This window comes from Trachemys scripta, chromosome 2, assembly GCF_013100865.1.
Source record: "Trachemys scripta elegans isolate TJP31775 chromosome 2, CAS_Tse_1.0, whole genome shotgun sequence".
Lineage (NCBI taxonomy): Eukaryota > Metazoa > Chordata > Testudines > Emydidae > Trachemys > Trachemys scripta.
In genome coordinates, this window is record NC_048299.1 from 7,360,247 (window position 1) to 7,374,588 (window position 14,342).

The following is a 14,342-nucleotide window of genomic DNA, read 5'->3' on the forward strand; positions in this document are numbered from 1 at the left end:
TTGCTTGTTCTTTCTTAGAAGAGAACTAAGACTTTATCTACACTACAGCTATACTAGTCAGGAAACTTAGTGACAACACAAAGGCAGGGGATCTGATTACAATAAGGTTGAAAGATATAGTAGAGACAGGACCTAATCATGTCCTCGTAAACAGGTAAAAATGTGTACTGTCCAAGGCTTTAGTCTTGTCACAGGGAGGTGGTTAGTTCCTATCTACACTTTGTAACCATATTGTGACCAGATCCTCTGACTCCCTATTTCTAATGTAGGAAAGGTGAGCATAGTCTAGCCATCTCCTCCCGATCTACTCTGGCCAGAGAGAACCCCTTTTGCACCGTGGTAAAGAACAATGCTTGAACCCACTTCTTGCTAGCAAGGTGCTAGCATTGTTCCTTTGGTCAGTGTTGTCGCCATTGTCTTACTGGAAAGCGTAACTCCTATCTTGACGGTGTTTATATAGCAGGTGAAGTTCTGGAAGAGACTGGGCCCTTAAGAAATGTTGTAAATAGTTGATGTGGAGAGGAGAGAACATTTCCAACCTAGACAGATACAGAAATGGTATTTATGAAATGGAAAAACATCTTGTCCTAATTGTCTGGTAAACACGGTAATAAGCTATGCAGCATTGTGTTCTCCTCAATGAACACCACAAGTCTCCTGAACAGCTTTACAGGTTGTATTTAAAGCATAATTATGTTTTCTTAAGATGAGATCTTAATACAAGTGTTTTTCAGATTTAAAATACCTCACTTATTTTTAAATGGAAATGTCTGAGTCTAATTTCATACTGCTAAAGATCATGCATTGACTTGGAGCTCTCTTTCAGCCTTATTTCTCTGCTTGGCTCCTTGGCAGCCAACTATTTGTACAATGCCCTGAGGAAATAGCCATTACTGTTTGCTGCAAATTCCATTCTATCTCCAGTTAAATAGGCTGAGGGAATCAGTTTGGAAAAAATCTTGAGTGAAACTTCTGCCCGTTACTTAGTGAACGGTTTTGCGGGATTGTATAGTCCCCTGGAGAAATGCACAAACTGCTGCTGCTAAAGACGGAACAAACTCCGATTCTCCAAGGCCAGGTCCACACAATTTATGTACCAACTTAACTATTTCCGTTATGGGTGTGATTTTGAAATCGCTACATCAGTACTACCCCTAATGTGGTTGTAGTTATACTGGGATAAGGATACTTATACTGACCTGGTTTATTCTCTTAAATATGGGAATAAGCCATACCACTGTAAGTGGTACAGCTTTTATGAGTGGGTAATGCCTAAGACTTTATATAGGAATAAAATGAAATGAAAACTTTTGTCTTGGGGTATAAAGTCCGAAATAAACCAACCCCAGATGATCAGGCATAGCAATCTCCACTCTTTTTTTCTCCCATGATATTAACGCTTATTGCCTCCTGTATAGAACTTCTAATTTGTAAATTTTCCAAACTTTTCTTCATCATATTCAAGTCTCAATATGTTGCTTCCATAGTTTCTCACTGGGGACTGGAAGCTGGTGATATGCTTACTTCAAGCAGGGAAGAATGACTCTTATTAGTTATTGACAATTCCTGTTTGTTTTAAAGTGAAACACTGATTGACTCTGAAGTGAATCTTGGCAACGTATTTATTTATTTGACACATGCTGTCTGGTCAAGCCAAGCTGCGGCATTCTTATTAACGATGTTCCAGGCACGAAGACCTCCAGGAAGTTGTCATTTTGCAGTCCTCAACAATGTGTCATAGTTTGTGGCTGCCCACACTGACATAGTGGACTGTCTGTAAAATACCACTGAAATTTCACTGCAGCACAAATTCCATGTCCAGCACGAAACTGGTCCAGAAGGCTCCATTGCCTTGATGGTAAATCAAACCCAGGATGACATTGAGTGGGGTCCAAGACAAGATAATTATTTGTCACTTTCTCAGCAGACCATGGCGCTCACCACATGTCCTCTACCGTAAATCCCTCACCTGGTAAACTTATCTACAACGGCCAATGTGAGGGTAGATGATCATGTGGTGGATTAAACAAGTGGATGTGGCATATCATGGAGAGTCCTCATGAGCTTTGCTTCGCTCTCCTCTCTGCAAACACTGAGTGAAGAATATTGCAGAGAACCAGTAACCCTGGTAGAGGAGTAGATTTAAGTGGCCTGAAATAATTCCACCATGCGTATTAAGTAGTATGTCAATCATCTTTGTGAGAGACAAGTGAGCCCATACTGGAGTGCAATACTCTGCTGCTGAATAACAGAGTGCCACGGCTGAAGTGCGTAATGTTTGGGCTTTGGCACCCCATGTCATTCCGGCCAGTTTTCTGTGCAGGTTGCTGTGTTTTGACCTTAGTCGCTTTCTTTATAAAATGGTCATGATATGTGAGTTCTATCCAATGTAACGCCTAGATAGACCAGGTGTGAATCATGCTTTATTCGCTGACCATTGAGAGCTATATTCAGCTCTCTGCCCACTTGTGCATGATGGAAGTGGAAAACACTCAACACAGTCTTACTTCCACTTGGTATCAGGCGCAACCGATGACAATCGGTCATAGCCACCATATCTGCGTTTAGAACACTCTCTTAGGTATGTCAAAGGCACGTGACTGAGTGCCAAGGCACATGTCGTCTGCATGAACAAACTTGGCAACTTGCAATCACGGGATAGCTAGACGAGGGAGGGAGAATCAATGCTCTTTTCGGGAGAATTGTGTGGGGGAGGAATATGCACTAAAAACTTAATCCTTCAAGAGTAATGTACAGTAAACTATGTGTGCAGATCATTGAGAAAATAAAACCTGCTGGTGCTGCTTATTGGACTAAACGCTGTTCAGTGAGTCACTTAGATGTTAAATTTCATTGCTGTTTTTTATTATGCAACGTTCTATTTAAATGACTGAGATACCTGCACCGTTGATTTCAGTGGAAACTTTTATACACTAATGTTGCATGATGCTGGCATATTGCATAACAAGATTAATGTGACTGCTGCCACAGCAATGGCTGAGATAAAAGCAGGTGTGTGCGGGAGTGCCAATTGAGTTAATTGCGTAGCCATTTATTAGCGCTAATTCACACCGCTGTATTCAAGTTGCATTGAAGCTTGCTGTAAACCTACGTTGTCAAGGAAACCTCAGTTATAGGAAAAGCCTTTATTTTAATAAAAAAAAAAAAAAAAAAAAGAGGTGAGTGACTTTCCTACTTTAAACTGTTTAGTATCACTGTATTAAACAGCTGCTGCATTCCATCCCAGCAGTGGCTGCATTTCACTAAAGAATGAAATGCGATGATACGCATTTACCCTATAGGAGAGCTCCTGTCCTGGGGAGGTGTAATATTTGTACTGCATTTTGAGACAGCTGGATTAAAGGTGCTAGAAAACATACATCATCCTATTTTTGCATCCTTATATTGCTACTAGTATGTATTTTTGAGGTGGAGGAAGATCACTTCTGGTTCTGAGGCCCTTCCAATAAAGGAATTGCTGCCTCTTAACTCCTTGCTCTTGTGTGTTTAAGTCTGATATTAACAAAGTTAATATTTAAACTTATTGTCTGTATAGATTTATATAATGCTCAAATATGTAATTGGGTATTCTGTATTTTTCATGATTGGAATTCCATCCTCTGCTGTTTTATAAATAAGTTTCTAGCCCTTATGGGTATAAGGAAAACCTTGTCTATTTTGGAGTCCTTGTGGCACCTTAGAGACTAACACATTTATTTGGGCATAAGCTTTCGTGGGCTAAAACCCACTTCATCAGATGCATGGAGTGGAAAAAACACCACAAAAGCTTATGCCCAAATAAATTTTAGTCTCAAAGGTGCCACAAGGACTCCTCGTTGTTTTTGCTGATACAGACTAACACAGCTACCCCTCTGAAACTCGTCTAGTTTGTTTAATCTTCCTGAAGCTGCAATGAGCATAAAATGTTGCTGCACATTATCTCCCCTGCTTGCAGGCTCTTTGCTACCTTAGGAATCCAGTTGCAGCTGCTGAACCGAGACCCAACCTGGTGGAGCGGAATTCTCAGCTGGCATAAAAGCTAGTGGAGCTACCTCCTGCGCTAGCTGCCTCTGTCCCCCCCGCTTCCCCAGCCATGAGTGGTTGGTGAGGGTGCAATGTGGAGCTCCTCTATGCTACACAGTCTGGGGATAACAGCCAGCTACTGGCTATATCTGGGCTGAGGCCAGAACATCGTAAGAACAGGGGAGACTCCTTGATGACCCGTCTCTTCTTTCTTGCATCTAGGGGATCTTGGTGTAAGAGAGAATTGGAGCCCACTATCTGAGGTGTGAACTTAGCCTACTCATCTCAGTGCTGGAGTTCCTTCTGAAGCCTAAGGGCAGGTTAATGTTGGCAGATAAGGTGCTGAAACCATCGATGTTGGATGTGGGTCCCAGCAGTGCAGCTGTTGTCGAGGGTTCGCTGGGGTCAGGAACTAAAGCTACGTCTACACATCACACCACTTTTGGTGTAGCTGTGCAGAGTGGACACGGTGTGCTTTTCACTGCGGTGAAAGTCTCTGGCAGAGGGCAGGCAGTCTGGAAAGGCTTCAGCTGCTCCCTGCTGCCAGAGCCTGTCACTGCAGGGAGGAAGTACTCTAGAAAGGGGGAGCAGTGGGGAAATGCTGAGCCTTTTCCTTCTGCTGGTGCCTTTCTCCGCTGCAGGGAAGGGCTTCAGCAGTGGGGAGCTACTGGAGCCTTTCCATGCTACCTCCTTGCTGCTGGAGCCTTTCCCTGCAGTGTGGAAGGGCTCTGCAGTAGGACGCTGCAATGTAGGTGGGAGGCACAGCTTGGCCCAGTAGAGAACATGTCTATGCTGCTATAGATGCCCGTGCTGGAAGGCCTATGCACGTATGTATACTACATGCTGCCAAAAGAATCCTGCAGTGTAGATGCATCCTAAGAGTTAAAGCCCCTTTCCATCCCTATGTGTAAAGTCCTCTCTGCCCACAAGGAGCAGCAAAGAGGAGATACTTCCCCTCTCAGTGTCAAAAGCTGTAACTGCTTCTTGGGTGCCAAAACTGTAAGCCACCTGCCATGACTTTTGGATGCCAAAACCTCCGGCTTTTCTGCTGACAAGGAAGTGAAGTGTCTGCAATACAAAAATCTGTAGCATGCTGACAATTGAAAATTTAGGTGTGGCATAAAATAAGTGACACTTAATATCCAGGTTACAGAGTAGCAGCCGTGTTAGTCTGTATCCGCAAAAAGAACAGGAGTACTTGTGGCACCTTAGAGACTAAGGCTTGGTCTACACTACCCCCCTAATTCGAACTAAGGTACGCAACTTCAGCTACGTGAATAACGTAGCTGAAGTTCGAAGTACCTTAGTTCGAATTAGTTCGAACTTACCTTGGTCCACACGCGGCAGGCAGGCTCCCCCGTCGACTCCGCGGTACTCCTCTCGGCGAGCTGGAGTACCGCAGTCGACGGCGAGCACTTCCGGGTTCGACTTATCNCTGGTTTGGGACTGGGGGTGGGGTGGTAGAGGCTAGGGCTCTGCCCCCCCCATGGACTCTATTGAAACAACATTCCTGATTTCTGTGCTAACAAGATCAGTCCTACGCTGTGTTCCCATTGATGAATAAACCTCCTGTGTCACACTTCTGGCTGAGTCCCTGTGACTGCGGAGTGGGGGTGCAGGGCCCTTTGGGGGGGGTGAGGGTCCCCAGGTGTCCCTTCCAGGTGGACTCACAGCAGGGAGCTTACAGGGTGAACAGGGGGCTGAACGCTCCGAGATCGGCTCCAGGAAGTGCCGAAGCTGAAGATGCTTCTTGCTCTGGTGGAAGGGCCCCTGCAGAGAGACTTGTTACACCAGAGTCTGGGCTGACCCTCATACAGATCAGTTCCAGAGCAACCAAACTGTGACTCCATGACAGCGGAAAAGGCTCGTTTGCTCTCAGGGTGGGCTGGGAGAGGAGACAAAGGTATGAAGGGAGTTCGGATCCTTCAAAAGGACTGGCCAAGGCAGGCCCTGTATCAATGGAAAAGCATAGAAGACAATGGCAAGCCGTCAGCAGGACGCGGCTGCGCCCCAGAGCGGGATTTCCCCACCTCTCCACAGGGATGCATCCGAAGAAGTGGGCTGTAGTCCACGAAAGCTTATGCTCTAATAAATTTGTTAGTCTCTAAGGTGCCACAAGTACTCCTGTTCTTTTTACTTAATATCCAGATGCATAATACAATCAGTCCATTAGCACTTGCATCAGTCAGTCCATTAAAAATCACTTCAGTTTATTGGTAGCTGCTGTGGAATTTCCAGGTGCCCTGAGAATTCAGCAATGGAGTGGAACAGAAACTGTGGGCGCCTTGCAACAAAATTAAAGTCCATCTTGCCAGAGTGTACACAAGGCCTTGAATATACAGCCCACAATTCGACTGAATTTGAGTTACCTTATAAAAAGGAATGAAGCATCATATATACTCGTTCATAAACCGACTTTTAGTAAAAAAGGGAAGCACCAGAGACAGGGGTCGGCTTATGAACCGGTATAGAGAGGGAGAGGTGGGACACAGCCCCTCTCCCCAACAGAGGGAGCAAGGAGAGGCAGCAGAGCCAGAAGGGAAGAGGTGGGGCCAGAGTCTCTCCACTTCTGGCCACGCTGCTCTCCCCCCCAGCCTCCGAAGCAGCTGCAGCTCTGGGGTTGGCAGGCTGCAGCCATGCCACTCGGCCCCGCTCCCCAGAGCAGGCTGTGGCCGTGCCGTCCGGCCCCGCCTACTGGAACATGCTGTGGCTGCGCCACCCGGTCTGGCCTGCTGGAGCAGCTCTAGCCAGGTCAGAGACATCTTCCCCAGATAAGGTGGGAAGGGATGGGATGGGGAGAGTGTGGGGGTCCCACGCTAGGGGTGGGGTCATGTGGGGTGTGGTCACAGGGTTTACTCCTCTGACTCCTAGCTTCTCTCCCCCCAAAAAAGTTCCCCACCAGTTGCTTTCCTGGCCCATCAGGGTAAGCAGCTGGCACGCCGGGACACTTTGGGTTTACTTAGGTTTACATCCGTGCCTGCGGACGCTCGAGGTAAACAAACCATCTCGGCCCATCAGCAGCTTATCCTGATGGGCCGGGAGCCAAAGTTTGCTGACCCCTGAATTATCGGGTCGGCTTATGAACTGGTTATAAAAAATTTCCATTTTTACTTATCAATCTTGGGGAGGCGGGGTTGGCTTATAAACGAACCGGCTTATGATCAAGTATATACGGTAATTGGAATTAATTTTCAGTAGTCTCTTTTTTTTTTTTTTTTAATTGTCTGAAGCCCCTACCTACAGAATGCAACCTGTGACTCCTTTGGGGATTCTGTCCCTTGTTCTCAACATCATGTGTGGGGCTTTGAACCTCATTCGAGGAGTTCATCTAGCAGAGTATTCTTTTCAGGTAACCTTTTATTGACTTTTGAGTTGTAGTGTGGTATCAGGGAGGGGAGGATTAGAGTTATATAAGTATTCGATCATTGGTGGTTATTGCACACCATAACTCTTCAAGTTATGCTTTGTTTATCCGGAGAGCTTGATTCGGATGAAGGAATATACTTCATGCACTCTGATCTGTCAGAGCCTAAATTTTTTGAGCTTCAGGGCATGTTGCAAAATCTTTTTTCCCTGGAGGGAGTGGAGTGATGTAGTTCATTTGAAAGGTGGAGGAGAATCTTACTTTTGACATCCTGGAAGGGTTTTATGTGGACATATTGTCCCACTTTAAAATGTCTGTTTTGATAAATTGCATGTGTTTCTTCAGATGGTGCATTTTTATACCATTTAGAAAATGTATTGTGGAATCAGCATAAAGTACCTCTTTAAAAAAAAAAAAATCTAAATCATTTAGTGTTTTGCAGTTTTTATTTTGTGGCATAAATTGATCTATACATCTCAATTTCCAGTATTTTGTTCAATGAATATTGATTTAACTCCAGTCTGACTTTGTAGTCTGAAATTATGATAGTCTCATTCTACTGTGGTACTAAGTACTTCTATAGAATGTACCTATATAAAATGTCAAGCAGCACTTTGCGTCAACTAAAACTCAGTAACTTTTAAAAAACTCTTCTTTATCTTCTGCAAACAGGAAGACTACGAGGGAACTGGAAATGTAATAGCATTTCTCCTTTCTTTTCTAGCCTGCATTTTTCAGGTATGTTAAATTTAGCTATTGTGCTCTGGCACTCTTCCTGCATTTTTCATCTGCTGCGCTGCATCTAACAAACATTTGTTGAGTATGATCAGTGAGCAGAATAGGAGACTCAGAAGCACATTGGCTGTTCACTGGGTGAAATTCTGCGTTTGGATGCATACATGACACAGGAGCAAAAATTGGCCATTGGGTAGAGTCAATGTACAAATGGAGCCTTCACATTTCTAACCCATTATGCATCTATTGACTAATCGCTCCTCTCAACCCCTCAGCTGTAGGTTTATCTATCCCCTTCATTGTACAGATCTCTCAAGAACTATTCTGGTTTAAAGTAGCCCCCACATAAACCACTAGTTAAATGAAAACTCCCCAAAGCAGCAATAGATATGCTTTGTGCTATTCCGGCATTGTAGCGTTTTCTCTAACCGCTTGAAAGAGCGGGGTCGTACAAACTTCAAAAGCCTTGAGCCATCATTTTAATTATATTAACTAGTTTTAAAACTCTTTCACACTTAAACATTTTCTAAAGAGAATCCTTAAGATACTGTAGCACAATCCTTGTTTTTCCATTGTCTCACTGCCATAATGTATAACGAGTCACCAGAATTGTTTGTGAATCTGAGACAAATCCAGGGCCTGCTAAGTTTTATTCCAACTCTGCCATTGACTCAGTGCAGCCTTGAATAAATCTCAACTTGTCAGCCTTCGTCTTTCTATCTGTAAAATGACAATTACGCACTGTAGCGGGGGGGGCTTGGCTCCTGCCCCTGTTGTGCTGACAAAGTCAGTCCAAGGCCCTGGGCTTCAGTAACCACTGGTGCCGTTTATTTACAAGTTGTGCTCCCACCGTCTTTTCACCATACACCGCTTGGGTTCTAGTGTCTGCGCCCAGGAGGGAAGAGCTATCGCTCTGCTTCCACTCCCTCGCTCCTCCCCCCCGGCTTCCTTCCTCCCAGCCTTTTATATAGCCCCAGGATAACTGGGCGGGCAGCTGTCTCCCAATTAGTTGCAGGTTTTCTCTAGCCAGCTCCAATTTACATCCCTTAATGGGGGCTGGCGTGACAGAGGGCTGAGTCAGCAATTCTTGCCCAACACCCTGCCACATGCACATCTGTTTACTTTACAAAATGGCTTTTATGTCACATTACTGTGTATTTGACCATTGTTCTTGCATTCAGAATCTCCTCTCTTTTTGCCAATAAACAATCCTGAGGTCATATATGAAGATCCTTTTGCATTGCAGTCATGTTGGATTTTGCAATGGACTCCTAGTCAGTAGGCAAAAGGAATTGCTGATGTTAATGGTGTAACTTATGCATCAGGTGTGAGCAGTAAAGTAGTGTAACTTGCACTGATCTGGCATTTGATGGAGTGCAAAAATATGTTACTGCAATTTAATACTACCTGTGGACCAGTTCTGGCATAAACAGGCGCAACTCACACAAAGATTTGTAACTTACGTTCTACACAGCGGCGGCTCCAGCCACCAGTGTTCCAAGCCGTGGGGGGCGCCCTGCCGGTCCCTGTGAGGCCGGCAGTCAGGCAGCCTTCGGTGGCTTGCCTGTGGGGGAGGTCCACCATCCCGTGGATTCGGCGGCAGGTACGTCGAAGGCGCGGGACCGGCGGACCTCCCACAGGCATGCCGCCGAATCCACGGGACCGGGGACCTCCCGCAGGCATGCTGCCAAAGGCAGCCTGCCTGCCGTGCTTGGGGCGGCAAAAAAGCTAGAGCTGCCCCTGGTTCTACACATCACTGCTGAACTTGGCTTAGAGACAAATCTCGGTGGGAGTTGGTCCTGTTTCCAGGCTGTTTTTAGCATGAGCATGGCCCAATATCAAATCTACTTCTTTAATAGCATGTGCAGCCCTCATCTCCTCATTCTTTTAAGGTAGCTACCAGATAATTATTTCTTCTTGCATTATTTCAAATGGTAACCGAAACCCCCTTCCTTCTCTGAGAGCTTCGCAAGAATTTGAGTCGTCTTTTGTGCAGTATAGTGGAAGAACAAGCATTCATGCTTGGCATTCCTTAGAGCTTTGGCATATTCATTTTCTAAATTATGTTCTTGGTTTTCTGATTCACATGGACATAATGGATGAGTTTTCATGTCTAAACAAGTCAACGTACAAATGAACAGCAGTCATCCTGATTTCAGGGTCATGTGGTGCTTGAATTGAGCTCAATTATTTGAGGAACTTGGACTTTGGACTGAAAATGGGCAAAACTACATGCTCCAATTTATTTAAAAATAAGTCTTGAAATTTTTAAACTGTATCATCTGGATTGGCTGAACCCCTGTTTTAGGGGGGAAAAAAATTCAACATTGCTATTTAGTCTTGTCTTTGGACACTAACCTTCGTTGCTAAAATAGAGGAATTCTAGACTATAACAAATTAACATTTAAAATATTAAATGCTTTAAAAACCTTGCTGTTTGCCCAGCTCAGCCTTTCCTCAAATGAGGAGTTACTTTAGACACGCTCTCAAATCTACAGCGGAAAGAGCCAATATAGTTATCGTGTATAAAATGCCACATTGGTTTCTACATAATCTAAGGTTTAATCAGAAGGTCAAGTTGTGTTCTGTCACTCCAGCCACTCAATTCCACTGACTTAAGTGAAGTAGCACGAATATGAGGGCAGAATTTGACCCTTGTTAAATAGTAATTACAGGCTTGATACAGTGCATCTTGGCTGTAAAGTGCCAAATGCAGCTCTGTGATAAATGAGTCTTGGCACAGAGATGACTGGTTTCCAAGAGGGGTGAAGTATTATTTCTTCCAGGAGCTGAGGTCTTGGATTTAGGCTTGTGCATCATTGCCCTTTGAAAACCTGACCAAATGTAAAATAGCAGAATTGCATCAAAGTTTTTATAATTGGCATAAAGATCAAGTTCTAAGTGTGTATACAACTCCAGACCTCTTGCAAAAATGTAAATTAGTGAAGTATCACTTTCAGTATTTCTGTGTGGTGATTAATATGCGAGAAATATTTAGAAAACTATTTGCCATGTTAAGTTACCCTAGGCTGATAATGAAATGTACCTTTAATATCTGATTTGGTTTTGTCCAATCACAGAATTTCAGAAACTTAGTATTCTGGACTTAGTCTTTTATTGTACCACATGGCTTCTAGCTTGGCTTGATTCTCTGACTGTGATTGACATTTATTGCCCTTTAAATTCATTGGATTTTTTTGCCAAAATAAGGGGGGAGGCAGTTAAAGTGAAACAACTTCACACATACATGTGTAACCCATTTTTACCATGGTTCTCTGTCTACTCTAACGGCTGGACCACTTAGAGGTTTGGATCTGCTGCTGGCTTTGAGATAACAGGGCCTGGGTCTTTTAGCTCAGGCAGTAGAGTCTTATGCTTATAGATCCAGAGGTCCTACCCTTGGTCCTGACAGCTGGTGACCCACCCGGGGTGGTACATATACATACAATAAGAGAAGTAATCGTGTAGCTTATACTATTTTTTGGTGCTAGCATTTCATAGTAGAAACTTTGTATTTTTTGTGGAGACGTGATCTGCTCCTTAACTTGATGCCAGTCAGTTTCACCTTTTTACATAGAGTAGCTCCCTCTTGACTTTCCCAACATCTCGCCTGATAGTGGAAAATGCTAACAAACATTGTGTTTTGGGCTCTTTGCCCTCTTAAATTATGGCGGGACAGCGTCCTGAAGTGACCCTGCATAATCATACTCAGTGCAAAGTGCTGTGTATTAGCAACCCCACGTCTCACCAGCAAGGTTTGAAAGCAGGGACCTCCAGCAGACTAAAGCGTGAGTCTTGACTGCTTGAGCTAAACAAGTAACTCCTCTAGCTGGCACGCGTAATAGGCTCTTGCCCTGTTATGTGGACCAACCATTATAGGAGGTCACTTAAAATACACTGAACCAGTGGACTGTACCTGCACTGGGAATTTTTTGGTTTGTTTTGTTTAAATATTGCTCTGAGTCTCTTGTCCGAAACTATATCCTTCAATATTAAAGTGAATTCTGGGATAAAATCATTGTTAATTTAGCCCTTTATTTATGTCCAGAATAGGTACAGCAGAAGTGAGTATAGGCTTGCCTCATATCTCCCTGCCGTTGAGTTTCAGCCTTAACCTACAAGGCTCACTTCTGAGTCTTAAAACTTAGTTTAGCTTTCATACTTGTTTAATTCTTGCCAATCCTTTCTAGACTACCAACAAGGGTGCCAATTGTGCTGGCGGGTTTCTTTTGTTGTGGATACGATACCTGTTCAGTAGGATCTGGATTGAGGCCACCAATTCACTTCTGTTGGATGGATGGTCTTTATAATAGATAAGACTTGAAAAGAGCTTTAAGCTTCTTGTGTGCATTTTAGTGGCTGGCAGGTGCATCCCTAAATCATAGGTGCCAGTAATTGTAAGCTGTGATCCTTGTCTGTATGTATTCAGTTTGATGTTGCTAACATTGTTTCTCTGGTGCTATTCCAGTGTTGTTTGTACTTGTTCCACGGTTCATCAAAGAAGATGAAGGCGTTTGTACTGTTTTTCTCCATTTGTCTATGCAACATTTACTTGTATGGATTAAGGAACATCTGGCAAATACTCTTTCACATAGGAGTGGCTTCTCTTTCTTCATATGAGATACTGACAAGGCAACTGATGGAGAAACAGCCAGATTTTGGAGTATGAAAACACACGTGGGATTCATCACTCATATTTTAAAAACTCTTGTATTTGCTTACACTGGCCAAAAGTACTTTGGGGAATATTTTAAAAATGCACAACGATGGTTATCACGAGAGAGAGATTTTGAAACGAAACAACTCGAAATAAACTGTGCTCTTATAATTAGTGTCAAATAGACATGCAGGGGATTAGTTGTAGGTCAACTGTGCATTGAAAACTATTTGCAAGCATTCGTAATGGAGGTTCTCACTGCCATTGAGAATCTTCAGTACTCAGTCTTTTCAGTGTACTCCTTGACTGACACCAAACAGTCAATCTCTCTTCATTTGTCTCATTTGCTTTGCAACAGTTCACCGTTTCAGTGTGTTGCCCTGGGCGTTTGACACAAAACATTGAAATTGTACGTTAAAACCAAGACTGATTAAAATTGGGGATAATAATGCTTAGCACTTACATCTGTCAAGCAACTTGAGATCTATAGATGAAAGTTAAGGAGCGTTTGTCATAATTAGTTAGTAATTGGTGGGGGGAAAAATGCTTTTAGTGGGATCTTCAGGGTAATCCTATTAAGGTGAAATAGAATTATAGGGTCTGAAGAAAAGAAAAGGGCTGGGGCCCTTTTAAAAACCATAAAGGATGTAAAATGTCTCTTGAGTAAACTGTACATCTTAATTGTTGGTACGGTGTGAGCTTGAAGTAAGTTTGAAGCTGCATAAAACAAACCTAGAAAACACACAACTGACCTTTCAGCCCAACTGGCCTTTAGTTCCTTGTTGAAGGTCACATTGTTTGAAAGGGTAATAATATGTTTGTTTGGCTTATACAGATAAATAAGCTTGGAAGATGTATTTTGTGACAACCCAATGAGTTTTTCCACCTTTCAAAAGATACATTATTAGCAATCCATTCCCCACCCTGGAAAGCAAGAGCAGGTTCTCTTTATTTTACATTTAAGCTCTCGTGCTACGGTTAATTTATGAGCATGCACTTTTGAATATAGTCATTAGGAGCTGAATTTGTCCACCTCTGCTGCAATGTATATTCTAGTATTTAATGTGCTGAAGTATATACTGACATTTTAAATGTCTATGAACACTTTTGATACTTTTTTGGTAAATTGTATAGAGAATGTCCTAATATTTTGATGCAGCTATCTTTTGGAGGGTTAGTGGAGAATCTGAAACTGAGAAATCACAGGAAGCTTGTAGGTGTAATATTGTGGAGGTACCTTCTTAATTTTTTCTCACTTAACCATTTTATGGTAGCCCCATGTATTATGTAGAATTTCATCCCCTTGCTGAGGAATTGTTCTTTCACTTAATGTCTCTACCTTTCATGGTTGCAAAGAGATTAAATTGATGGAGAGTTACCTTCCTGACTCTGTAGGCAGCTTAAATGTTAGTCAATATTATCTATTTCACTACTGACTATTATAGCAGAAACATCCAGCTAATATTTTAAACCACAGTCCCACACATTGTGTGCTAAAAGCCCTAACAACTGACTATCCAGCTGCTGAAACCTCCAGCTTCCTCTGACCACTTGTGCAATGCA

General features: G+C 43.2%; 1 protein-coding gene across 2 annotated transcripts in view; it reads left to right on the plus strand.

Moving 5' to 3' along the window:
* Window positions 1-13,113, plus strand: part of SEC22C (SEC22 homolog C, vesicle trafficking protein) — a 30,996-nt gene extending 17,883 nt beyond the window's left edge. Inside the window, exons 5-7 of one of the 2 annotated variants that reach the window (XM_034759841.1) lie at window positions 7,254-7,372; window positions 8,060-8,125; window positions 12,591-13,113. In XM_034759841.1, coding sequence (XP_034615732.1) covers window positions 7,254-7,372; window positions 8,060-8,125; window positions 12,591-12,791 — 386 coding nt within the window. In that variant the 3' untranslated portion in view covers window positions 12,792-13,113. Of the gene's footprint in view, window positions 1-7,253; window positions 7,373-8,059; window positions 9,711-12,590 lie in introns of those variants that run through there. The other variant, XM_034759840.1, reaches the window with a different exon arrangement.
* The last annotated feature ends 1,229 nt before the right edge of the window (window positions 13,114-14,342 follow it).